General features: G+C 33.9%; 3 protein-coding genes across 3 annotated transcripts; 1 reads left to right on the plus strand and 2 right to left on the minus strand.

The window, feature by feature from the left end:
- Positions 1 to 84: 84 nt before the first annotated feature.
- IntS14 (integrator complex subunit 14) lies at positions 85 to 2,601 on the plus strand. The gene is made up of 4 exons (XM_014236198.3): positions 85 to 456; positions 531 to 867; positions 935 to 1,125; positions 1,181 to 2,601. Exons 1-4 carry the CDS (start codon positions 432 to 434, stop codon positions 2,467 to 2,469), a joined length of 1,842 nt encoding a protein of 613 aa, XP_014091673.1. The 5' UTR covers positions 85 to 431; the 3' UTR covers positions 2,470 to 2,601.
- On the minus strand, positions 2,488 to 14,852 carry LOC106618441 (uncharacterized). The gene is made up of 8 exons (XM_014236197.3): positions 13,638 to 14,852; positions 11,848 to 12,305; positions 11,606 to 11,791; positions 10,958 to 11,097; positions 4,822 to 5,311; positions 4,069 to 4,332; positions 3,841 to 3,990; positions 2,488 to 2,749 (listed from the first exon to the last, which is right to left on the minus strand). The coding sequence occupies exons 1-8, from the start codon at positions 14,785 to 14,787 to the stop codon at positions 2,624 to 2,626; spliced, it is 2,964 nt and encodes a 987-aa protein (XP_014091672.1). The 5' UTR covers positions 14,788 to 14,852; the 3' UTR covers positions 2,488 to 2,623.
- A 1,448-nt stretch (positions 14,853 to 16,300) lies between these two features.
- LOC106618423 (uncharacterized) lies at positions 16,301 to 22,684 on the minus strand. The gene is made up of 8 exons (XM_036373564.2): positions 22,604 to 22,684; positions 21,361 to 22,543; positions 20,864 to 21,294; positions 20,062 to 20,253; positions 19,852 to 19,991; positions 18,057 to 18,816; positions 16,587 to 16,736; positions 16,301 to 16,515 (listed from the first exon to the last, which is right to left on the minus strand). The coding sequence occupies exons 1-8, from the start codon at positions 22,610 to 22,612 to the stop codon at positions 16,396 to 16,398; spliced, it is 2,985 nt and encodes a 994-aa protein (XP_036229457.2). The 5' UTR covers positions 22,613 to 22,684; the 3' UTR covers positions 16,301 to 16,395.
- Between the last annotated feature and the right edge of the window lie 4,716 nt (positions 22,685 to 27,400).

Consider the following 27,400-nt stretch of genomic DNA (forward strand, 5'->3'; position numbering starts at 1 on the left):
GTGTTGATATGATGCGATTGTTAAAAACAATATTTTAATGTTTTCTCGCTAATTACTGCTAGTATTCCGTCTCTTTACTTTTTAGTAATTCGCTCTTCGTGAGGGTACATTCTTGTTTTTCCTGATAGCAAGAAGCTACAGCTAATTTCTGCTAGGGTTCCGTCTCTTTACTTTTTCGTAATTCGCTCTTCGTGAGGGTACATTCTTGTTTTTCCTGATAGCACACAGCTACTAGCGTTATGAAACAAACCTATATTTTGTACACAATATATACATAACCGTAGAATAAAGTACCTATTTGTTAATATCGGGAAACAAATTGTTTACTCAAAGACATTTCCTGACCTTAAAACAATATATATATGTATATAAGTTAATCCATCATTTCAAAGTTGTATTGGAGAAAATATCAAAGTATCAAAACTAATAGGATGCCCACTATTATTGCTTTGGATGGTAAGTAAACAATAAATTATTTATATGTAAGATTTAAATGAGAAGAGCAATAATAATTATTATTTCCTCAACAGTGTCATTATCTATGCAACGCCAAATACCAGGTCGGAGTGAAGAAAATGCACTTACTTACCATCAGTTAGCCATCAAGGGTATATCACAACTGCTAGAACATTTGTCTGCCACATCAAAGTTGGAATATGTTTCACTAGTTGTATACTCCACAACATCCGAGGTAAAGGTAGATTTTACGCGTGATTATGACATTATTCGACAAGCTCTTAAGAAAATAGAACCTGGTGACAAACTTTGCCTCATAAGTATGTTGAAAAATGTTGCTAGTATATTGTCGACCAATTGGGGCTTTCAAAACTATTCTCAGGTTGTTGTGTTCACGGACTGTGGTTTAGGGTAGGTATTGAAATGCTTTCAAAATTTTTAAGATATTTACTAAAGAGCCTGTATATAAACGTTAAAGTTTTGGAAGTACAGCGCTCAAGGGCTTTTTCCACAGTTATGTTGACAAAGAAAATGAGCCTCAATTCGATTGGATTACTCAACTGAAGGCAGTTAAGTTAAATTTTGTGTGCATGGGAGTTCAAAGTGATTATTACTTCACGCGTTCCTTGCCTATATATCAGCAGCTTATCGATTTTACAGGGCTTAAAGGTAATTTTGTACGATAACTTCAGATTTATTTTTTAAAACAAATTTTTTGGCGTAGGTCAACTTTATATGCCGAAAGCTGTAAAAGAGACTGTAGAAGGTTCAGAAAATATAAATGATAGTAATAAGTCCTCAGGAAATGCCAACATCCATACATTGACGCCCACTATGGGATCACATTCAAGTCATAAAAGTGAGCTTGGTCGCACTGCTATGTTCGATTTAATTGAAAGAGTTTGCGAGTCCAATTTTAAGCCTTATGAAGTTACGCTTAAAGCTGGTAGTTATTTCCGGTTGGAGTGTCCGGTCGTTATATGGCCACGACCTGCGCCATATAAAATGGAGAATGGAGTGAGAACCGAATTAAAAATATCACAGAAAATAGAGATATGTGGGTATTTGTCGCTTTCCGAAATTGGTTCACCCGTTTCCTTAAGCCGACATTTAGTTATTCCTAAAGTGGATAGAGAAAAGCCAGCACGACGCTCGTCCGAAAAATCAAGTTCATCAAAATCTTCATCGAGTGGAAGCACTGGTGCCACTGTAAAACCAGCATTAGACGTGAACCAACCAAACTATGAGTACGAAAAATTAGAGCAGGAAATACGAGAATTCTATACGAAAGACATTAAAGACGGCGATGAAAGCAGCGAAGATACTGAAAGCAACGTTAATAAAAGTGGCAGTGGTGCCTTACCAACCGCAGCTGAAAAAGAGTCGATGTGTGTATTGCTCCATGGCGCTTTGAAAGTTGAAAATTTAGCTGCATTGGTATTATTAAATGATAATTGGTATGGCTTTATCTATTCCTATGCGGATAGTAAGAAAAAGTCTAATTTAATGTTGAACATTTTACCACCTGGTAATAATGTTATTCCCTGGTTGGGTGACCTGCAGTTATTGGGATTTGCTGAAGATTTATTGCCAGGCGAAACAAACGCGTTTCCTGTGAAGGCCGAAAAGCGTTCATATTCTCAAAGTTGTGTGGTGTGGATAAAACAGGTAAGTTTGCAGTCTGACGTGCAAAAGGTACTGCGACATGCAAAGAAAATGCCAGAGAAGACGCAGCATTTCTATAAGGAATTAAACCGCATACGACGCGCTGCACTATCCATTGGCTTTGTTGATCTGCTTGAAGCTATGGCGACACTTTTTGAAAAAGAGATTTCACAACTTTCGGTGAGTACAAATCCGGAGTGCATCCTGCAATTGAAACATGCAGTAAATGAGTTGCGAACTGAAGAAAGTCTGGATATAAAAACGTCTATTACACCATACCACAAATTTGGGTCAGCGGGTAGTGGCAATGATAATGCGCCTTCGTCAGTATCAGGTTTTATATATTAAGTAACTAAAATACAAGCATTTCATGGCAAATGTATTTTTTTTAATGTTAGTATAAGTTTATACATACATTATGCATCTAAAATATATTATATACATTGAATATAAAAGATGTAGACATCCTCAAACATTTAATTTAAAGCGTGAATTTATATTTTCAAGCGTTTCTATAGCAGTTGGTGCCGGCAGCAGCATCAGCAGCATCAATAATTAATGTTATTTCATTCAAATCGATTTTCTTCAATTCACTATAAATTTCTTCACTTATAACATTATTCGGGTTCTAGAAATACCAAACAAAAGAAGTTCATTTTAAACAACAATTTATACTCTCGTAATTTGCAAAGATCAAAGGTGTAGGCATTACTCAAGTATACATATATTGAACATAAAGCCTGTTAAAATATCAATAATCGATATGTGTAGTATACAGGAGCAGAGGTATATCATAGACCGATTGTACACCCGATTTTTCCTATTTTTAACACAAGCGAAGGCTGTTATCTTGAAAGGATAGGCTCCGAATGTCAATGCCTACAGATTGACCAATATTTTTGGTAAAATGTCAGCCATATTCATCGGGTGCAGGCATTCGATATATGGAGGCTTGACAAGTTATAGTCCGACAGTTTTTAGAAGCGAGATGGAATACATTACAGGCACAATTTGTGCAAAGTTTCATTTCAGTAAAAAAAGTTATTTTTTCGTAGCATCTTGTCTGTCAATTTTAAGTGAGTTATCGTACTTTAAGTAGATTTCAACTTAACCGTTATATGGGGAGTGGCGGGGTTATCATCCAACTTCACAAATTTTTACACTGTCGGAAGAAGTGACGAAAAGATTTGCCCTAAGCAAATTGTGTTGATATAGCATTAGTGGTTTGTGATATATGTACAGTAAGCTTTTTAGGGGCCGGGGCCACACTGAAAATTTTCAAGCCACCAATGCCCCTCGCTTATACGATGACCAAATTACAGATTTGTATCTTAATGTGGTACCAAGTTAAGACACTTAATATGTTTTCGGTTAATGGCGTTTTATGGGCGTGGTAATGATCCGATTCCGCCTATCTGCAATAACAACTTTCTTATGATACCAAGAAACATGTGTACCAATTTTCATCAATATATCGAATTTTTACTTAAGTTATTGCTTTCACAGACGGCCGGACTGAGAGACAGACAGTTACTCGAATTTCAACTCTTCTCGTTATCTTGATCATTTACATATACATAACCTTATATACATTTGTATATCTAGATTAGTTGAAGGTGATCCAAATAACCGTTAGGTGAACAAAACTATTATACTCTGTAGCAACATTTTGCGAGAATATAAAAATTAATTAAAATTTGTTATAAAAATACTACTCACAATTTTCGCATATTTCCAAGATTCAAGAGCTTTAAATGTGTTATTCGTTTTGAGATTAACCAATGCCAAGTAGCCCCACACATCTGGTAAATGTATGCCATGATTGGTACAAGACGAAAACTTTTGTTCCGCCTTTTGATATTTTCCCAACTATGTTTTTGAATCATTCAGTTAGTTGCTCATAATTTTTTATTCCGAAATCAATCCACAATCCACTACACTACTTACGCGATAAAAGGCCCTTCCAAGGTCATAAAGCGCCTTCACGCTGCAATTACTGATTCTCGTACATTCCCCATATGCACTGATTGCTTTCTCATATTTGCCATGTTCAAATAAATAGTTGGCATAACGCATTATGCTCATTTGGAAAACTCCGACATCATCCAGGTTTTGAGTGTTATGCAGAATTACAGCATAACACTCTTTGGCAGCAGATTTATTGCCAAGGTAATAATGCAAATGTCCATTGATATGCGATTGGAAAATTGTCTGAAACCCAAAAATGATAGATGAAAAGTGCAATTTTTGAGCGAGTTTCTTAAGACCAGTCAATTTAACTTGGTTGCTGTGCTTTGTTTCTATACCCAATGCGATCTTCAACGAATACTTTGAGTAGTATGCTGAAAACTTGTGTCCGTGGTAAAGTAGACTTTCCAAAACAAACGGCTCCCAAACATACACTAACTGACATATGGAGATCAAACTACACACGAACAAAAAAAATTGTACCAAACTAGGAAAAAATTGTTTATCGATTCGGTTTGCGCGCGCAGTTTAAATAGACCAATCTGGGTCAAATTTGATTAGATATTATTATTGATTTTTACCCATATTATCAATCTCTTCCGTTAACGCGATAATTTTTGTTTTACAGCTACTACTACTATCACGATTATTTTAAGATGTTATAAACTACCGTTAGGCGAACAAAATCAATATATTCTGTACGAATCCAAAATTCTTTCTCTTCCCTCTTACCGTTTGAAGCCCTTGAAATGTTCGCAACGAATATGCGTCCGTTATTTCTCGAAGTAGAATTTGTAAAGTGGTCGTAACGAAATACTTTTCCGCTTCAGTGCATTCAATTAAGATTTGCTCAAAAATTATTTGTGCAAACTTATACAATCCTAGTTCCAAGAATTCTTGGACGGCTTTGTAAAATTCCTTTGCCCTTTTAGATGTAAATTCGAGGCTTTGTTTACAATAAAGATCCCAAAGGCTTAACGGCCGTTGAGTATTTCTGGTAAACTCTTTTTTCAAATTCTCAAATTTCAATCGAGTATAACTCATGCCTGGTACATAGCCACATTCACTGTATATACAGTATAAAAGAATCCACGTTGAAGATTCTTTTGCAAATCGGCTTGAGTAGGTCTCCAACTCACGAAGTAAATATTGAAGAGCTTCGTTATAGGTGGTCTCAGCCAGCAACGTTTCTACGTACGTAATGTAAATTTCAAAGAGGCCACTGCAAATCAACAGGAAGTGAAACATTAACAGCTGCGAATAACACAAACAAATGTGTAATAGTAAATATTAAATAATTGTATTAGACTAATATTTATGGGACACGAATATTCATACAAAAATTGTCGATTGACGTTTTAAATGTGCCGTTATCATTCGCAATGTTAGCAACCTTATTAAATTACTTTAAAATGTATTTTTGCTACTTGGGAATACACACTATCCTTATTTTTAATTACTTAGAACTAACACTCCACATTTTCTGATATCAACCACGATAATATGGATATTCCGTTGATATGCTATTGATATGCTTAACCTATTATTCGAGTTCCCGAGAGTTGTTTTCGGACATTATTTATCAAATCAATTACACATAGTATGAATAATAATAACCTATAACAATTTGCTGTTATCTATTTATTAATACCATTGACAGTTAATATCTTCAATTATTGAAATATTAGGTTAATTACCAAGTAAGGAAGTTCTAAGTTCGGGTGTAACCGAACATTTTATACACTTGCAACTTGCAAGAATCAAAGCCCGGGAAATTACCTCAGGTGTTGGCAAAACTTTATATTAACAAGTAAGGAAGTGCTAAGTTCGGATGTAACCGAACATTTTATACTTTCGCAAAGCAAATGGTATACTCATTTGAGATTTCTTTGTGGAATGACCGATATTTTCGGTAGAAGGTCAACTATAGGCACTGGGGTCCACATATTCAGTACTTAGGGGCTTGAACAGTTTTGGTTCGATTTAGACAATTTTTGGTCACAATTCGACCGATTTCGCCCATTTGCGCACTATAACATAGAGATATGAGAAGAATGTTATGCACCGAATTTTGTTTAAATCGGTTAAGCAGATCCCAAGATATGGGTTTTCACCTAAAAGTGGGGGGTGCCACGCCCACTGACTAATTTTGAACGCGGTTCCTATAAAGTCATCTCATACAAACCCAGAGATAAAATTTAATGTCTCTGGCGTGTTTAGTGCTTCGTTTATCGCGCTTTTAGTATGTTTTAACAGTACCGTTATATGGGGAGTGAGCGGGCTTGTCACCCGATTTCACCCATTTTCACACCGTCAATAGAGGTGCTAAAACAATTTGCTTCCAGTGAATTTGGTTATTATAGCTTTAGCGGTTTAGGAGATATGCGAATTAAACTTATTAGGGGCGGGACCACGCCCACTTTAAAAATAAAATTTACTGCAGATGCCCCTCCCTAATGTGATCCTGTGTACCAAATAACAGTCTTGTATCTTATTGCAGAGCTTAGTTATGGCAATTTATTTGTTTTTGATTAATAGCGTTTTGTGGGCGTGGCAGCGGTCCGATTACGCCCATCTGCAATACTAACCGTCTCACGGTACCAAGAAACATTTCTACCAAGTTTCATAAAGTTATCGCAATTTTTACTCAAGTTAGAGCTTGCACGGACGGACGGACGGACGGACAGACGGATTTCAACTCGTCTCTTCATCCTGATCATTTATATATATATATAACCCTATATCTAACTCGATTAGTTTTAGGTGATACAAACAACCGTTAGGTGAACAAAACTATTATACTCTGTAGCAACAGGTTGCGAGAGTATAAAAATATAGCAAAAGGGTTCAACTTCATTGTTCGACGAAACCAAACGAATTACAATCAAATTTGGTATCTTATTAACTTATATTATAGGTCATAGACTCAATTAATTTTATAACCATATTTTACTTTCCGTCAGCAATTATATTAAAATGATCTCTAAATGAGATATTTGTGATATTAACTCGACCGAAGAGGCTAAATTTAATATATTGAGTTGATGTGGAGAACGTCAACCAAACGATCGGAATTCATTATATTAGGAATATGAGGTTTAGAGCAATGTATAGGCCAATGCCATTGTAATTCAGCGCTAAACCACATAATTTTTAAGACAACTTTTCCACTTAATTTCACTAAAATATCACACATTTTGACCAATGTAAACGGTTAAAAGACAGGTGGAAAGATTTTATAGGCTATAACAGCACCATCAGAAACCACAATAAAACGTTGGTTTGCTATTTAAAGTCAGCTGACTGTTGACCAAAAACAGCAACGTGTTGATGATTTTGAGCAAAGTTTGGCCATGTTTAAAAGTAACAAACTGGAAATATTTTGCTCCCAGCGACTATTGGTTGTTCACATACCTCAAAAAAATGCTCGCCGGTAAGAAATTTCGCTCGGATGAAGAGGTTATCACTGAAACTCATTATAAGTCTTATAGTGTATGGGAGTTGGGGGTAGTATTGACCCGATTTTATAAATTATTGACAATACCACATACGACTAACATGACACAGACAAAAGATGTTCCGGTTACGTAGACCCGACTGTCGTGGGAACGGACTTATATATTGGTCGATATATGCGGTATATATATGCGGGTCGGAAATCTTTATATTAGGTACATGGGTGACATTTTTGACATTCAGACATACAATTATTAGGAAATGATTCTCTCCAAATTTCAATTAAATATCTCACAAATTAGGCGATATTTTCGGTAAAAAGTCGACTATAGGCACAGGGGGGCAGTTTTGGTTCGATTTGATCAATTTTCGGTCCTAAGGTGGCACATTTCAAAGGCACTATTCGTGCAAAGTTTTATCCCATAATATAATTGGTGCTTTATTTGTACACTGGAATGTGAAAGAATCAGATGGATTTTAAAATTTTGATGTATTCGCATGGTTGTAGCCCGATTTCCTTCATTTTTGCACTGTAACATAGGAATATTATAAGAATGTTATGCACCAAATCATTCGAGCAGGTCCTGAGATATGTGATTTCACCTAAAAGTGGGCGATGTCACGCCTATCTTTTAATTTTGACAAAGGCTGCTACAAAACCCTTTTGTGCCATCCTGGATGTAAAATTTAATGTCTCCGACGCATTTAGTTATTGATCTATCCCATTTTTAGTTTTTTTTAACAAGTCACCCGGATTTCAACTCGTCTCTTCATCCTGATCAAATAAATATATCGATTAATTTTAGATGATACAAACAACCATTAGGTGAACAAAACTATTATACTCTGTAGCAACATGTTGCAAGAATATACAAATACAGTGTGTTTGAACATAAGAAAGTAAGTTAGCACCAAATTTCGTGTAAGAAACATTTTTGTTGTGCAATATAAAAGTAAAAAAGTCAAAAATTTGGTTATTTGAAAAAGGTGTTAGTACAAAAGTTGTTGATCTTTGCATTACCTATAACCATATAATTTTTAAAGTTAAAATTTTTCTATATAATTCGTAGTTTTGCCGGGCATCAAGATAAACCGTTTTCAACCCTTAAAAATTAAACCAATCCCCTCCCCTTCCTCTGATGATCCTGATTCCTCAGATTCTCAGATCGCTTGTAAATGATCATTTTATTAATTTTTATTTTTTTATCCTCCTTTTTCAATGGTTTTCAACCTTTTTCTCCACTTTTCACCAACTTCAAAGGCTTCCGCACTGGCCAAATACATATTATTTTTCACATTTTTTGTTGTACGGATCTCCTTCGAGGCTACAATTATAAATTTCGAACAGAAAGATACCAGTTTCATACTAGCTCAAAAACTAAAACAAAATCTAGTTGGATTAAAAACCTGTGGCCAAATTAAATAACTGATTATTAATGCGTTCTGTAAAATAATGGTAATATGTCTTTAACAAGTTGGATTTCATTAGTGCCTAGTTGAAAACTGATATATTTCGATTATGCTCAACGCCCAAAAAAAATAAAGGCATTTTTAGCCCCACTCTCGGATTTCTCTTGGTAATAATATGTAAGTCCGTACTTCGAATAGAAGTTTTATCTCAAGTTTTTTGGGATACAAAAGGAATTTTGTTGATTGATTATCTGCAGAAAAGTAAAACAATCAACTCTGAACATTTTTGCAGCCTTTTGGATAAGCTGGATGAAAAAATTCGTGAGAACAGACCTGGTTTGCAGCACAAAAAAATCATTTTTCATTACGATACAAAGGTGTTTCAACAATGACAAAAGTCACCGTGTTCAATAGATTTGGCTCCCAGCGACTACTACCTCTTTAGAAACCTGAATAAACTCCTTCGTGAAAAGCGTTTTTCGTCGAATGAAGAAACTATTACAGCCGCAGACGGGTATTTTGCAGAGCTTCCGGAAAGTCAATATAGGGATGGCAAAAAATTATTGGAGGATCATTGGAATATGGGATATTAAGGGAGATTATATTAAAAAAAATATTTATATATCATAAAAAACCAGTATTTTTTCCTGTATTTCGTCAACGACGCAACTTTTAAATGATTTAAAGAAATCAGTAATAAAACATATGACAATAATAAATCTTGCGGGAAATTGTTGCAATTGATCGTAAAAGCCATGGTACAATTAAACAAATTGTGAATATTTGGTTCTATTAAAAATAACCCACGTTCTGGACGTCCTCGCGTATTTAATGACACGAAGACCCATATTATCGTTCGGAAAATAAAAGAAAAACGTAAAAAAAGTGCCCCAAAGATAAAAAGTGAATTTGAAAACGAAATGAAAAAGCAATGTAATGCTCAAACGATCCGCCGCATATTTTGCAGGTCACCACGCCGTAATATAATATTATATTAGGAAAATGCCCTTTGTTAACAAACAAAAACGATGTATGTACTTGTATATAAAAGTATTGCCTTCGCTAAAGAATGCCAAAATTCCGATTACAAATTTTGGAATAATGTTATTTTTTCAGATGAAAGCAAATTCAACATTAATGAATCGGATGGACGTGAAATTATTGAGAATTTAAAGGACCGATATGCATATTTAAACATATCCAATAATTAAAAAAATGCGCTATAAAATTGGGTATTGAGTGGTCATTCATCTTATAACGAGATGGTGACGACAAACAAACTGTAAATGTAAAGGTAAGACTGTATACTGTTCGAAAACAGCTTAAAACTACACCGCAGACACCGGATGTTAACCTAATTGAACATTTATGGGAACATCTGGAACGACAAATACGAAAACGTGATATAAGAAATAAGGAGGAGTTAAAAAGGTCCTTAAAGAAAAGTGGTACCAAATATTGTCAAGAACTACACAAAGCCTAGTAAAATCTATGCCATCACAGCGTAAAGCTATTATTAGATTAGTCCAAAGGATACCCAACCAAATACTAATTTATTTTTTTTAGCATTTTTTATAAACCTATAATTTTATATACTACTATACTTGCTTTTATGATATGAATTTTTGCATAATTTTATATTAACTTTAATAATTGTTTGGTTTCCTTAATAAAATAAAATGGTTTTTATCAAACTAACTGTATACTAACTAAAGTGATTCACTATAATTTAATATACTTAGCACACAGCGACCCGTGACCAGGGGCTACTAGTATGTATGCATATATGGTATGTACATTGGTATAAGCTTAAACATCTACAAATAATTTTTTGTTTTCTTTCTTGAGTTCTTAAATGCATTATAATATCATCGTATATTAGATAAAATTGGTTCAAAAAGTCCAATAAACAAATTGTCGTTGGGTTTTGCTTCTAAATATTTGTGGACAAACAGTTGTTGATCAATTGACATCACTCAGTTACAAAAGTATTTGTACTTACTCATAATAACATCCAAAGGTAAATTTTTGATCTAGCGGTTTTCGAATGTGTTTCTTAGCTTCCTTAAAATTTTGTTTCTCCATGTTGTATAAGAATTTGTAGCCTTCTACATGAAACTCAGTGGTTTCCAGTTTTTCCAGCTGTAATAAAATAAATCTAAATAAACACTGATGGACACCAACAAAACATGTATATTTGCTGGCAACTTTTTTCCTACAAGCAAAAAAAAAATGATTGCAGCTTCATCAGTTTATTTTAAAACGCATTTTTCTCGAAACAGTAGCTTTTTTTCTGCATTAAATATTTTCCGCATGTTTTGTGCATAGTTCTCCAGTTTTTTGATCTGATCAAAAATCATTGTACGGAAGATACCTTCTAAAGAGCATTCTTTTTTTGTTTCATCCACGGAAAAGTCCGGAATCACTGCGGACCTGTTTGTATCGCCGTTAGAGACCGCGTGTACAACAATTGATACGGTAGTATCATTTTTTTTCTCAAAAAGCTGCTCATTTCTCGGAACTTCCGATTTCGGATCACAATAGCATATATATACCATATGTAGCTGCCATACATACTGAACAATCGAAATCATGTACCTTATAATTGTAGTGAAACAAATAGTGTAAATACTTATATATTTTGTCTGACCTTTTCGTTGTATATACTCGCTAAATTTTCCGCACCAACTTCATTCGAGACTTTTATTATACTCATGTATAAAGTTATGTTTTGAATATGGAGACCGGCTTCGAGTGAGGTTTTGAGTTTTTGATGTTTTTGCAAAATGTCAAAACATCTTTTTTCCAAATTTTTGTAAACAAACGTCATCAGATTCTAAAAAAATAAAAATAGCATATTTTCGGCGTAAATATACGTTTAAGATAGCCTACTGCGAATTCTGTACTATTCTTGGTTGGCACACGGACATTGAAATCGCAAGAAATCAATTTCATAATTTTTTGAGTTAAATCATTCTTTTGACAGCACAAAAAGCCCTTCGAATCTTCGATGTATTGTATCTCTTTTCTTATTATGTAATCAACAAGGGTGTATATTTGCGCATCAAAATGTTTGTAGTTCTCTTCGCAAGTGTCCACTTTGCCTTTTTCTGGAATTATTTCTGCCGCAGAATTTTTAGGTACACAAGTTTTCATTTCCTCAGGTGTCAAGAGCTTTCTAAACATATCGCGTGTAATTTGACATTCCGTTATGGGCTGCAATATGCAGATATTTACAATCCCAAATGTTATTTTGCCCCCCTCATGGTAAGGATTTATAGGAGTTTCGTCGTTGGAAAAGGTCGGCATTTCGACAGGTTTCAAATGTACGGCAAAACGACAGGAGTTAACTATTAGGAGTACATTGTGTACATATTATATAAACATTTACATATTAAAATGAAGAAATATTAATATTTTGCTTTAAAATTTGATGCCTTCTCGTTACTAAAAAGTGTGACAAATTTGATCGCGTTATATGTACTTTCGTTCAAAGGAAATGTTTAGTTAATCTTTCTAAAACCACCTACACCAAAAGCAGACGTACATAGGATTTAATTTTTTAATAACTCTATAGCAGGAATATTATCGCCATCAATTTCCCTAAGCTTTCAATTTCCATTATGTGGTGTTTTCGGAATCAACGCACTAGTAAAATGCGTTTATGATAAGAAATATCATTTGTTTTTAATTTTTATAAGAAATGTCCCTCCTTTGTTATCGGTTCACACGCAGACTCTTTCGGCGTCCAAACCGGATTTTTTTTAGAAGCGAAGAGACGAAGAGGAAAAACGAAGAACCATGCTTCTCGTGCTCGTTTAATATATGGAGTAACTATTCAAATTCTTTTCGTAATTTTATGGTGTATTAAAACAACTGATGTTTGAACTTTCAATAATAAATTAAAATAAATTAAACTTAGCCATTTTTATACTCTTGCAACATGTTGCTACAGAGTATAATATCCATATCTCGGGATCTGCTCGACCGCATTCAACCAAATTTATTACATAATATTCCTATGCTACTGTGCGAAAATGGACGAAATTCGATTCCTTCTCTTTCCAGTATACAATTCAAGGACCAATGAATGTATGTGGATAAAACTTAGCGCGAATAGTGCCTTTGAGTTGAAAAAATTGTTCAAATCGGTCCAAAACTATTCAAGCCTCCAGATACCGAATATTTTGACCACAGTTCCTATCGCAAACTTTTTACCATAAAAATTCGGAGAGAATCTTTTTCTAATGTAGTTCTAGTATGCCTATATGTCAAAAATGGGTTGAATCAGATTAATAATTCCCTTAGCCCCCATATACCTAATAGAAAGATTTTCGAACTTCCGGTTAGTTTATATCGTAAATATTATCGGCAAATATGTCAATTGTTGTAATTAAATTTTCGAATGACGGCGCATCTTTGTGCATAAAATAGATAAAATCGGGTGAAAACTTGCCCTGGACCCCATATAAATACAAACCTTATGCATCTGAATATATTTACCCTGTTTTGATCCTGGCAAGTTGCAAGAGTATAAAATGTTCGGTTACACCCCAACTTAGCCCTTTCAAAGGCTCTTGCAAGGCGAATTGAAAGGTTAAAACTATAATAAGTGTTTTTTCTTCTTTTTTTTTTAACTTTTCTACATATTTCGTAGTTGAAAAATTAAATACTTTACTCACCATCTGGGTACACAAATATCGATAGGTCAATACTGCCCCTTAAGAGAATATAGTCTGGCTTAGTGCGATCATACACCTCTATTATAAGCTCTTGTTCGTCGTTCACAATTACTGCTTCCAGTATATTATTTAAAACTTCATCCAAGATGTAACGACGTAGCAAATTACAAATTAATGCTTCTTCTTTATCCATAGATATACTATCAAAGTTGAAATCTACATTCTCTGTACATAATAAATCACTGAATAATTTATGAAGAGAAATACTACAGTCCGTTGATTGACCCAAGTTGTGTGATTCATCCATAGAAATACTTGCCCAGCGATATCTGGTATCTTGGTCAATGATTAAGCCTCTGTTGAAATAATTAAAGGTGCATATTTTTGTTGTATCAAATTCGTTAATTTCGTTTGGAAATTTAGAACGAAATGATAGGCTTACACCCAAGTTCTGAGCTATATCCATGATGTCAGAGCTCGCATTATATATGGATTCGATCGTTATGAAGACCATATTATTAAAATCTTCGTATCTCATTAATGGCAGTAGAGAATACACATGCCAGACGGTTTTACATGTTCCCATTTCCAAATCAATATGTTCAAATGATGTTGGATACAACAAAATTTCGGTACTAACTACTGTGCGCTTATTTGTGAAAAAATGTATCAAATCAATTTGCCCCTGGGCAATTGTTTTTTCAGAAGCGTCATTTTCCTCTTCTGATACTACAGTTAAAATAATAGCGACCGGCTCATCACTAAATGCATTAGCTACATCCATATTGTATTGTTCGATCGGTATGGCGAAGGCGCTTAATCTACTGTCTTCATCCAACTCCTTTTGATCGGCATAATTTGTATTATTGTGGCGCAAACTAATGAAGAACTTTTTATTATCAGCACGCGGAACATTTATGATGTCTTGAAGTTGTAAATACATAAACACTTTATGAGATCCCCTCTTTTCAATACTCGATTCCGGCACAATTTCTTGTTCCAATATTGGGCTCGACTCCACCAAAGCATGTGATGGTTTTGGTTTATTTTTTTTCGATGAGCGTTTCTTTAAGACTTCCTGATATCGTAACAGGTCTTTGTCGCTAAGAATACTAACCATCTTAATTCTATATTGTGAACCTGTCGCCATTTGGGTTGTTTTCCCTTACTACAATATATATTACCGAATTAATATTCGGTATTTGCTATTTTGTACATATTTTTTCATTTTATGTTTCAATCATAGCATGCTACATGTTTGTTTTGCTTTGTAAAGGGTGTTTCCATTTACCTAAAACTTAAGCGCTCTCTCTTGGCAAAGCAAGCAATGCTTTTGCATGCTACTTAATGAGACGGGTGAATAGATATACTACAACATATCCAATCTATGAATGCATTGCCGTTTCACAGTAGCTGCAAGCTTCTTATTTGGTATTGGCTTTTGTAAGACATTCAACTGTTTGTTAAGTTCCGCATCATCAATACAGTGGAAGGAAAGACTAGGACTAATTGAGATACATATAGAATTATAGATTTACATACAAGTATGTATAATAAAACAAGAAAAAAGGTTAACCTCGGTTGCACCGAAGCTATAATACCCTTCACAAATACCTTATCCTTAGAAGAACTTTATTCCGATCGTTCAGCTTGTGTGACAGCTATATGCTATAGTGATTCGATCTGAATAATTTCTTCGGAGATTCCATTGTTGTCTTAGATAATGAAACCGTTCCAAATTTCGGGAAGATATCTCGTCAAATGAAAAATATGCTATAGTGTCAAATATTGGCCATTCTGACAAATGTGCAGCTTCTTGGTTAGAAGCAATCAGGTGCTAAAGTTAAGATAGATATCTTTAAAACTGAGGGACTAGATCCTATATCTACAGACAGATGGACATGGCTAATTCAACTCAGCTCATCATGCTACTATATTTTATAGGGTCTCCGACGTTTCCTTCTGGGTGTTACGAACTTTGTGCAAACTTAATATACCCTGTTCAGAGTATAATGATTAAGATGGCGAGACGAATAGAATTTCAGATGTCTATAATCGAAAATGTTGAAGATCACTTACAAAAATTGTAAAGCATTGAAAATTAAAGAAAACGCGAAATTCAAATGTATGTGATAAAATCGTTTGTGATGCCATGCTTCGTAGTATGAAGAGTTATAATAAAAAAAAAAACATTTATTAATTGAGAGCTAATACAATTCAACTTATTAAGTATTGAATGTTCAAAAATCAGTTGTTTTAATATATATTACAAAATCACAAAAAGGGTTTAAATAGTTTCTCCATATGTTTAACCGATACATATAACAATATTTAATCAAAATTAATTTTGGATATTTAAATCAAATCAGTCCAAAAATTATTATTTTGTCCGATCTGGCTACAATGTTACACATAAGTTGGACATCCCTTTATCCCTGCTGCCGAACATAAGTGTAATAACCGGCGAAGCTTATCGCTTATTTTGTCATGGATGCAGATACCAGTTGCAGCAACGTCTTGACAATGCCAAAAGTCAGTATGGTTTAGAGATTAAAGACTACCTAAGGGGTTCAGCTTAACATTCTGAATTATACCAACAAACCTTTGTAAACAGCATTCAGAGAATATGTATATAGTGAATATGTATATGTATAATAGAAAAGTTTCTAATGTGGAAAATTATTATTTTTATTTAAACAAGGAATTATATTAAACACAATAAAATGCGAAATAAAAATGTAAATAGTATGAAACTCCTCTACGACGTTAATGTCATGCATGGAATTACAGGGGGTTTATCAACATAAAGCACAACATCATAGATATCAACATTTCTTAAATCCTCTTGAAGGTCTCTGCTGAATTCAGTATTGGGATGCTAAAAGGAAATTAACATATATACATTTATTAAGTTTAGAAGCTTACATTCTGTATAGCTAAACTACTTACAATTTTGGCATATTTCCAAAACTCAAGGGCTTTGAAGTTTCTCTTTAACAAAAGATTGATCAACGCTAGATAGCCCCACACATCAGGTATATGAACTTTGAAACTTGTACAAATGGCCAATACGCGCTCTGCATCATCCAGCTTTTTCATCTAGAAACCGAGTATAAATACACATATGTATGTATATACCTACTTGTATATATTATATGTATGTATATTAGGGTGGTTCAAAAAACGAATGTTATTTTTCGTTTCGTTCTCTGAAAAATTGGTTGATAGACACCTCTAAGAAAGGCTCTCCAAGTATGAGCTCTTAATTTTAACGGGAAGGTCATTTGCCTAACGGTTTTCTATTTTTATCTTATTATCAAATAGAAAAATGCATGTCTCGCAACTATTTGAAAAAATATCTCGTTTCATAGATTTTGTAGGCCTGCACCGTTTTGTAAGAGAATTTCTTGTCAGTTTAAGTAATTTAATAATGCCACTCCCATTGAAACCTTCGGCTCTGTTGGCAAAAAAAATGGGACAGTCAATTTTTATAAGCTTCTCTTTAGAGAAATTTTTCACCAGCAAAATCATTCGTCATAGACCGGAATGGATAGTAATCACTTGATGCCAGGTCCGAACTATAAGGCGGATGCATAAGAATCTTCCTACTAAGCTCTTTAGAGCTTCTAAGGAGTGACTATTGATGTGTGTGGCCTGGCGTTGTCCTGATGGAACACAATTAGTCTCCTATTGACCAAAGCTGGATACTTCTGAAAGATTGTTTACTTCATATGGTCCCCTTGTTGGCAGTACAGGACCGAATCAATAGTTTGGCTATAGTTGAGCAGTTTATATTATTCCCTGCCAATCTCATCAAACTTAACCCAACAAGCCCGTCCTAACAGTCAATCCTGGCTTCGATTCGACAACGACCGTTTTTTCTTGACGTTGTCGTAAGTAACCTACTTTTCATCACCAGTAACCGTCCGCTTCAGAAAGGATCGATTTTGTTGCGATTCAGCAGCGATTCGAAGATGAAAATTTGGTTCATGAGGTTTTTTGCATTAACTCGTGTGGCATTCATACATCGAGCTAATTTTATTTTTCCAGCCTTATTGCAATGGTATCAAAAGATTTTTGTGACATCTTAAGCTCCTGGAAATGGAAACAGTGCAATCATAACGGCCCGTCTTAACAATTTCCATTATCATATCGATATTTACGATCAATGATCTTATAGATATGGCGTATTTTCTCTTTGCTAGTGTCCATCTTTTACGCGTGTTCAAACCATACTAGAGTCAACCAATGCCAAACTGTCTAAGAGCTTCTGTTAGTAGGTACTTATACAACGTAAGATGCATAACATATTACTAAAGCCATCGATTGGAAAAATAATGGATTTCTCTTTACTAGACCTAATATACCTATGTTATATATATAAATCCATAAGTATATATTATATATAATTTAACTTACTTTGAATAAAGCTTTGCCCATGCCAAATTTGGTAATAAGTTTGGTGTTCGTGCTGTCGCATTTTTGAAATGCCTCCACGGCCTCTTCATGATTCCCTATCTTCAGCATATGGAAGCCGTAGCGTAGCAAGGCCAACGAATAATGCCTGCTTGATATTTCATGGTCATTCATTAAAATTTTCCAATAGTTTTGCATTGCTGAATCGACAGCGCCGCGACTGTACTCCAGATGACCATTGATGTTTATTATGAAATACTTTTCCAGTGTTTTGGTAACTGGAAATGTTTTTGCCTGATAATTCGTAAGGACTTCATTCGAAAGTATCTTCAGTGTTGTGTATATAAGGTATCGTTCAAATGGTTGGCATGACATTTCTAATTCTTTAAAAACGAATACAGCGAATTTATATAATCCCAAATTGGTCATGATTGTAAACACTTTAAGGAATAATGCTTCCCTCACCGTAATTGGTGCCTTTAATTCATATGAATTTATTAACATAAAACGAGACGTTGGCATTAATGGTATCTTAAGATCCACCTCTAATTCGAGTTGTTCATATTTCCAACGGGTGTAATTAATACCTGGCAAATAACTACAATATTTGAAAATGCAATGCAGCATAACCCAGAAACAGATGTCATTTGGAAAGGCAACAACAACTTCCCGAAGACTGACGATCAAATTTTCCATGGCTTGATTAAATGTCGTTTCATTAGCCAAAGTTTCCACATAATTTATATACATTTTAATCAATTCTCTGTAATTTGAAATAAACATGCATTAAAATTTCTATATCTCTATATTGTATTCATATGCATATTGCCACAATAGTTGGTTTGAGTTATTTTCGGATTTAAAAAGTACTTCTACTTGGAGCGCTATCTACCTTCCTTTCAACGACCAGACGCGCTTTTTTGGGTATAATGGGTTTCTACAACCAGCAGTTATTCTGCATATTATTTCAAAACCACCTGTTCAGCTACTGGTGTAGTGTACAACTGAGTAGTCTATATAATGCTTGCTCTGAGGAATAATCTTAATATAGATTTAAATTAATTTGTAAATATGCAAAATTTCACAACATAATTATTTATTTAAATGTAAAAAATAATAATCAATTAATATAGGTAAACTCGTCAGGTAATCTTTACTTTTTATACATTTCTGCCTATTTATATTTCACCTGAAGTGTACAAAAAAATAAGAGAAAACGTTAACTCCGGTTGCACCGAAGCTATAATACCCTTCACAAATACGAAAAATTCCTTACAAGAATTTTAATTGGTCAGTTTGAATGGCGGCTATATGCTATGGTGATTCGATTTCTGAATAACTCAACAAAATCCTTGAAGATATCTCGCCAAATGAAAAAGTTTCCCATACAAGCACTTTATTCCAATCGTTTAGTTTGTATGGCAGCTATATGCTATAGTGGTCCGATATCGGTCGTTCCACCAAATGAGAAGCTTCTTAGTGAGAAAAGCATCGGTGCAAAATTTCAGATCGATATCTCAAAAACTGAGGAACTAGATATGGATGGACATGCAGACGGACATTGCTAAATCGGCTAAGCTTGTCACGCTGATCATTTATATCTATACTTTATAGGGTCTCTTCCGTTTCCTTTTGGGACCCACAAAAATCGTGGCAAACTTACCATAATATACTCTATTCAGGCTATAAATATTCCATGAAAATGGCTTATAGATTTTGTGTTGGAGGTTCAAACAGAGTAGACGCAAGTAGTAAAAAATTATAAAAAGCTATGCATACGAGTATGTTTTGAACTCACGTAAATTGAAGACCCAGCTCAAATTGTTCATTACTCGGCAGCGAATAATATTTCTTCGCGTTTTCAAAATCTTGTTTTTCTACAGCCATTACAAGTTTAAAGAAATTGAAACTTGTATCTCCCGCAGCCAATATTTTAGCCTATTAGAAATATGATAACAAAAACCAATTACAAGTAGATTCATTATAAAAATCTATACGGAAATATTACCTTGTCACAAAGGATCTTGGCGAAATATTCATCCCCAAGCACAGAAAAATACTGAGCAATCGAAAGGTAGTTAAGTATTCTAGTATCACATTCAGTTTCATTAAATGAAAACGTTGAAACATGGTTTCCTAATTTTTGCAAAATACTATATGTAGATTGGACAGTTTCTTTGTACACCGTTGTCATGAGGTTCTGAAAAACAAATAAGTATTTCAAAAAACATTAATTGAGCTCTACGTAAAATATTCTTAAATATTATCAATAAGTAATAATATGCTCAAAACTATTTATATAATATGTCGTAACAGAATCTTGATTTTGTACTTTTGAGGGTGGATTAATAGATAACGCGTGGCGAATTTTTATTTCTCTTAACTCTATCGATTTACAAACAAACGTACATATCCAGAGACCAGTGGATAAATTCGCACTACCAATTTAAAATAATATTGAAATAAATAGCGTGGAAGAAAAATATTAAACCAGAAAAACATACCCTCAAAATATGTAAATATTACTACAATTTCCTACTTTATACTTAGAATATATTATATAAATTCGTTTATGTTTTCCTCTAGTCTCATATACCGCATGAAGGTGTAACGACACTCTAATTAATTTTCGCCCCTCTAGCTTTTCTTCAAACAAATCGGTCAGAGTTCCATAAAATCTCATTTCATCATTTCGCTTATCATAATGTGATTAGGCAGGTTAATAAAATTAATCAATACCTTTAACGTGAAAAGTAGTCTCCAACTCATGGAAATGTACAGATAAGCGTAGGAATCCAGATAAAACTTACATGGAACTCTATGGCGTTCTCTGTTGGTTTTTTTATATTAAAATCGCTGGAGATAAGCTTAAAAATCTGATTTGTTAAATTTTCTTTATGACAACATAATATCTGTTTAGCATCTTCCAGTTTCTTTACATCATTTTTCACGATATACAAAATTAATTTTTTTATTTCTTTCTCGAACGTGTAATGAGCTTCCATTCGTGAACCTATATTTTCATTGTACTTTGACAGAAACTTTGGTAATTTTGTATCTTGCATGGTGGTAAGTATGAACGATTCCGTCAACGGTGTTGAGAAACAAATGGAAATAATGGCAAAAGTAGGCTCCTCAACCACTCGAATCGAACTAAACTTGGCAGATGAGGGTCTCATGGAATGTTTAACAGGTTTGGTGTCGATAGAGGAGAGCTCTACTGCAAACCTTTTAGAACTAACTGCAATCAAAAAATATTGAAATGGTTAAATTAAATGTTATTGCTTAGATTTTTGTTGTTACTCGCCTTCTGGATAGAGTAAGATTGATGGATCAATATGTCCCTTAACGATAATTTCATCTGGGTTATCAACATGGTAGATTTCAATTATTATTTGTTGCTCATCGAACGCTAAAACATCCTCTAAAATTCGTGCGAATTCTTCGGTGAGCACAAAACGGTGAGTTGCATTGCTTGATATTACGAAATTCCCGAAATCAACGTTATTGGTACGAATTTTTGAGTTTTCTTCGTACACCAGATGACGAAATGTATTGAAGGTATTAATGGAAAAATGGCAACAGATGCCGATGCAATCGAAATTTTTAGGTTCATCGCTTCTCAAATTTTCCCAACCTAACAGTACATCAGTTGCCGTTACTTGTTGTCTGTTGAAATGTTTGAATGTACAAAACTTTACTTTCTCGTACTGATTGTTTTCATTTGGAATTTTCGATTCAAAATAGAAATCGGCAACTAATAAATCTACATTTTCGAACAGATTTGGTTTCACATTAAATATAGACTCAAATGAGATATGTACCATATTGTGGAAAGTCATATCTTTTAGTAACGGTAACAATGCATATACCTCCCAAGCCGCAGTGCATGAAGAGAAAGACTCTTCCGAAATTGATATCTGATACAAAATAGTATAAAATGTGGCAAGCTCGCGTTTTTTGGTATAAAGCCTTAGTAGGTCGATATGCCCCTGTGCAATTGGACGTAATTGCTCTTCATAGATTTCCGCTTCTTCGATTTCCTCTTCCGCTATTTCTTCTTCAATTTCTTTCTTTATTTCTATAGATTTCTGTATTCTTCTCCGTTGTCTTTTATTTTCCTTAACACTCTCTTTTCGCTTTACCTTTTCGTCCCCTGACGATCTTGTTCGCACGGACAACTCATCCGATGGCACACGAACTTTTACACGATTGTAAAGGGTTAGTAGTAATGGATTATCACTTAATATGTTCGCATCGTCAATGCTATCTTGTTCGACCATTAGACTAAATGTTGGCTTATACTTATCAAATATCGACAAGTCTATAATATTATCCGTTGGATAAACGTCCACTAATTTGGTAAGTGTATTCTTCGCTTGGCTAAGATGTATTTCAAGTTTACCATCCATAGTTGGCAGATTCTCTATCATCTTCAGCTGTATGTAAAGAAATATGCGTTTTGGATGTGACACAATTTCCACATTATTCTTGAAAAAATATGAAAAATTATTTATTTTGCAAAATCTTCGCAAAAATTACAATTTTACCTCAGACATTGATAGTTTGCTAAATTTTTGAAATCCCAACTTTTTCTCACTCAAAAAAATTAATGAAATTGAGGATTTGAAACAAGTGTTGATTGAAAGTAGATTTTTTCGATGAGAAGTAATAAAAACTGAGTATATTGTATCTATGGTATGTAGATAAGTATAAATATAAACTACCCCGTTACGGAACAAATCAATAGTAAATTACAAAATATATATTAATTAATTCTGCTTATTAAAAGCAAAAATGGGTTCAAACATGTAGAGAAACTAACGGTATTCGTCGTTATAGTTCAAACAGACACCGACGAAAACCGTGGACCGAATTAACTGATACGTCCTATCTTATGAGAGCGCAATGTAAGTGAACACTCACCACCGCTTCTACCGTCCGCTTCTACAGACGAGATAATTCAACATCACAATCGAATACATTTATTTATAAATAGGTAGACTATTTTTATACTCTCGCAACATGTTGCTACAGAGTATATTAGTTTTGTTCACCTAACGGTTGTTTGTATCACCTAAAACTAATCGAGTTAGATATAGGGCTATTGTTTCTTGTTACCGTATGACGGTTGGTATTGCAGCTGGGTGTAATCGGACCACTGCCACGCCCACAAAAAGCCATTAATCAAAAACAAATAAATTGCCATAACTAAGCTCCACAATAAGATACAAGAATGTTATTTGCTATACAGTATCACCATAGGGAGAGGCATCTGCAATTATAATTTTTTTAAAGTAGGCGTGGTCCCTAATGGGTTTAATGTGCATACCTCCTAAACCGCTAAAGCTACAATAACAAAATTCACTGAGAGCAAGCATTTTTAGTACCTCTATTGACAGTGTGAAAATAGGTGATCGGGTGACAACCAAGCCCACACCCCGTAGAACGATACTGTTAAAAACTACTAAAAGCGCGATAAATCAAGAACTAAACACGCCAGGGACATTAAATTGTATCTCTGGAATGGTATGAGATGACTTTATAGGAACCACTTTTAGGTGAAAATCCATATCTTGGGATCTGCTTAACCGATTTCAACCAAATTTGATACATAATATTCTTCTCATATTTCTATGTTATAGTGTCCATGTAACATCATTATAAATTCCATCTGATTCTTTTACCTTTCACTATGCAAATCACAATGCTTGTATCGGGGTAAAACTTTGCGTAAATAATGCGTTTAAAGTATGTCACCTTGTGACCTTGTCTAAATTGAACTAAAACTGTTGAAGTCCCTAGGTAGTGAATACGGGACCCCCGTGCCTATAGTTGATTTCTTACCGAAAATATCGGTCAATGTGTAAGATATATGTATAATTGAAATTCATATAATAAAATAAATAAATTAAATTCTTGGTAGTAGTATGTTTTTGTATCAAAAATGGGTTGAATCGGATTAACACTTCCTTTAATATACAATTTTGCCAACACCAGAAGTAATTTCCCGGGCTTTGATCCTTGCAAGTTGCGAGAGTATAAAATGTTCGGTTACACCCGAACTTACTTGTTAATACTTGGATTTAGGTTTTGAGCTTTAACATTATGAAAAACTATAACCAAAAAACTAAATGTGTGAAAAACCGTGTATACAAATAGATCAATGGTAACATTGGTGAAATGAAAACAAAAAAGAACAACTGATTTCTGCGTTGCAACCACGGGCATAACTTTTGGCAAATGTCGTTTGAGACGGGCAGTAAGTACGGAAGGGAGGAATGTAGGAAGACTGTTTGAGCTATTAATAAAAACAAAAATTTACATGACAGAGATAATCGGCTCTATTCCCGTTGTCGTTGTCGTTTTAAAACGGAATAAGGATGGCTATTTGGCATTCCTGTTGACGATATCCACATTTATTGAAAATATTGTGACGAACACGGATGATAGAACAAAATCAGAATCGACGATAAACTGCCAGAAGCAACTAGACAGCGAATTCGTAGTTGCCAGAATGTTCTAGAGATGAAGTTTTTTTAAAGTTCTACTATATAAGGTCTGCCAGACTGTGCAACAAGGACAGTTCTAGTTAGAGTGTTTTTTTGTTATTCTCTTTCCCTGATTATTAAGATGAGAGAATTTAGAACAGCTGATGTCAAAGAAATCGGGAGTCCAGAAATAATACCACTATAAATAACCGACAGAATTCAGTGTGAAACAGAATTTCAGTGAACAAGTCGGTACGTATTGTTATGATGATAAAAGTGAATTACAATAAATTATTTGCGTACAATAAATAATAATAGTGATATTTGTGATATATTCTAATTCAGTGTTTTGTATTTCATAAGGAAATGCCGAAAATACGAAAATGCGGACAGCATATTTTCAAATTTCCTTGTATGGAGAAGGATAAAGACAGGTTAGTCCAAAAGTTTAAAATGTTAATGGTAGATTTTTTAAATTTAGATTTGAAATTATTAATAATGTGAGGGAATGGTATCCATTGGTAATGAAGATTTTTTACCAGTTGTTGCGGAATCGCCCGATATCTCCAACAATTTAATGTTATTAGCATCTGTGGCGAGAGATATAGGAATCCAAACAAATTTGAATTTAATATCAGGGGCCCTTAGGGAACAGAAATTGGTCTTGGGGGAATTAGTTAACTCAAATATCAATTAGAAGATTTAGCTAGAAAATATAAAATATTAGAAAATGAGTTAAAGGAGAAAGACCACTTTGCAAAGTAATATTAAACATTTTAACCGAAACCCTAACGGTCATAGATGCGACAATTATTTTAAAACACTGGCTTTATGTGTGTACTTCCTTTCACCCTTAGCTTATAGACACCTTAAGCCAATCCTTAGGTTTCCGGATGAGAGAACTCTGGACGAATTTGTTTCTTTGTGTATATAATAATTATTTATTTATATATTTTTGTATTTTGTTATATTTTATACAAATGTGATTTTTTTTATAAAATATTTTGTTCCTTTGTGTATATATTTTATTTTTATTATTTATTTATAATTTTTTTGTTTGTTTGGTTGTTATACTTTATACAAATGTGATACTTTTTTATAAATTGTTTTGTTTTTGTTATAGTTTTTTATGTTTGTATAGTATAATATTATATATTAGTACTACGACTTATTTTTCATATGTATACATGTATATAGTATATGGGTGATATAGGCCTACTGGGGAACCGAGCACCCAAAAATAATATCGGTAACGCGTTAATTGCATACCCTAATGGTAGTTTGGAAATTGCAAAATATCCAAAACATATTTTTAAAATACGTAATCGATTTTTTACGCCTGTGAAAACATTCGCAAATGTTATAAAAAATGCGGGTTTTGACAGCTCTCTCTCGAATCAAAGTGGCTCGCATCATTTCATCCTTGTTGTCGTGTTAAGAGCAATTGAGACATAAGCAAGAAGTTGTAATCTCGAATAACGAGCAATATGTGTTAAGTTATGGTAGAAACGAGCACGATTATTTGAAGTTATTATTAAAATTTCTAATACGAAGCTTAAAATTTTAGTGTTCAAAATGGAAAAAAAATCCTGCGGCTTAAGAAAAAGAAAAACACCATCAAATTTCGTTTTTTTTTGAAGGGATATTTCGTAAAAAACTTAATTCATTTGCACCTCCATGTCGCGATGGAGACAGTTGGCATAAAGTAAATATAGTTTTGTAAAATTGCATTTTTATATCTATGAAGGTGTTTAACATTTATATATGTACATATATATTTAAAGTATGAAAGGACTTCAAATTCAAAATAAAGAAAACAAGTCAGAAAAACAAGTCAGTCATACGCATTGGGGCCTCAAAGGCACTATTTGTGAAACGTTTTATCCGAATATATTCATTGGTGCTCTATTTGAATACAAGAAAGTGAAAAAATCAGATGGAATTTAAAATTGCGGTATATGGGAGGTACGTGTTTTTGTAGTTAAATTGCGCCCATTTTCACAACGTAATATAGAATCGTCAAGACATGTACCAAATTTGGTCAAGTAGATCCGGAGATATGTGATTTCCCCTAAATGTGGGCAATGTCCCGCTCATCGTCCAATTTTGACACCGGCTCCCATAAAGCCCTCTTTTATTATCTTAGGTGTAGGATTTAATGTCTCTGGGGCATTTGATTATTTATTTATCGCGATATTAGTATTTTTTAACAAAACTGTTATATAGGCAGAGGACGGGGTTATAACCCGATTTCATCCATTTTACCACTGTCGGTAGTGATTCTTATGTGATTTATCCTAAGCGAGTTTGATTATTGTAGCTTTAGTTTTTTAGAAGATATGTACATTAAACCTATTAGATGGCGGGGTCTCGCCCATTTCTTTTTACTTTTTGGACCACAGGTGCCCTTTACTACTACAATCCCCTGTACCAAATTACAGGTTTATATCTTAATTTAGTGCTTAGGTCTTACTAACTCGTCTTCACTTTTTTGCAAAGGAACACCTGTACCATGTTTCATTATCTTAATGTTTACTCAAATTATCGCTTGCACAGACAGACCGTCACTCAGATTTCAACTCATCTCAACATCCTGATAATTTATATATAAATAAACCTATATCTTTCTAATAATAACAAAACTATTATACTCTGTAGCAACATGTTGCATTAGTATACAAATGGTACAAAACAAATCCGAAGCTAGAGCAACAGGAAGAGGAGTTATTATTATTGCTTTTTGTCTTATTGTACTTAAATTTACAAAATGGTTGAAATATTTTTAATTTTAATTTAAAATTTCGATAACTTTTAACGATAAACTTGAAGAATACGAATTTAGAAACGAAACGACGA

This window comes from Bactrocera oleae, chromosome 3 (assembly GCF_042242935.1).
Source record: "Bactrocera oleae isolate idBacOlea1 chromosome 3, idBacOlea1, whole genome shotgun sequence".
NCBI classification, from domain to species: Eukaryota; Metazoa; Arthropoda; class Insecta; order Diptera; family Tephritidae; genus Bactrocera; species Bactrocera oleae.

What these genes read in the sequence shown, in the direction of transcription:
- LOC106618441 (XM_014236197.3), bottom strand. Translation starts at nt 14,787, where the DNA reads ATGGCGACAGGTTCACAATATAGAATTAAGATGGTTAGTATTCTTAGC. An exon ending in GATATTTGTGTACCCAGATG is followed by an intron (nt 12,306 to 13,637) that starts GTGAGTAAAGTA and finishes TACTCCTAATAG; the next exon opens with TTAACTCCTGTCGTTTTGCC. An exon ending in AGAATAGTACAGAATTCGCA is followed by an intron (nt 11,792 to 11,847) that starts GTAGGCTATCTT and finishes TTATTTTTTTAG; the next exon opens with AATCTGATGACGTTTGTTTA.
- IntS14 (XM_014236198.3), top strand. Translation starts at nt 432, where the DNA reads ATGCCCACTATTATTGCTTTGGATG. An exon ending in CACTATTATTGCTTTGGATG is followed by an intron (nt 457 to 530) that starts GTAAGTAAACAA and finishes TTTCCTCAACAG; the next exon opens with TGTCATTATCTATGCAACGC. An exon ending in CGATTTTACAGGGCTTAAAG is followed by an intron (nt 1,126 to 1,180) that starts GTAATTTTGTAC and finishes TTTTTGGCGTAG; the next exon opens with GTCAACTTTATATGCCGAAA.
- LOC106618423 (XM_036373564.2), bottom strand. An exon ending in GAGCTGGGTCTTCAATTTAC is followed by an intron (nt 18,817 to 19,851) that starts GTGAGTTCAAAA and finishes TTCAAATTACAG; the next exon opens with AGAATTGATTAAAATGTATA. An exon ending in TTTGGAAATATGCCAAAATT is followed by an intron (nt 16,516 to 16,586) that starts GTAAGTAGTTTA and finishes ATTTCCTTTTAG; the next exon opens with CATCCCAATACTGAATTCAG.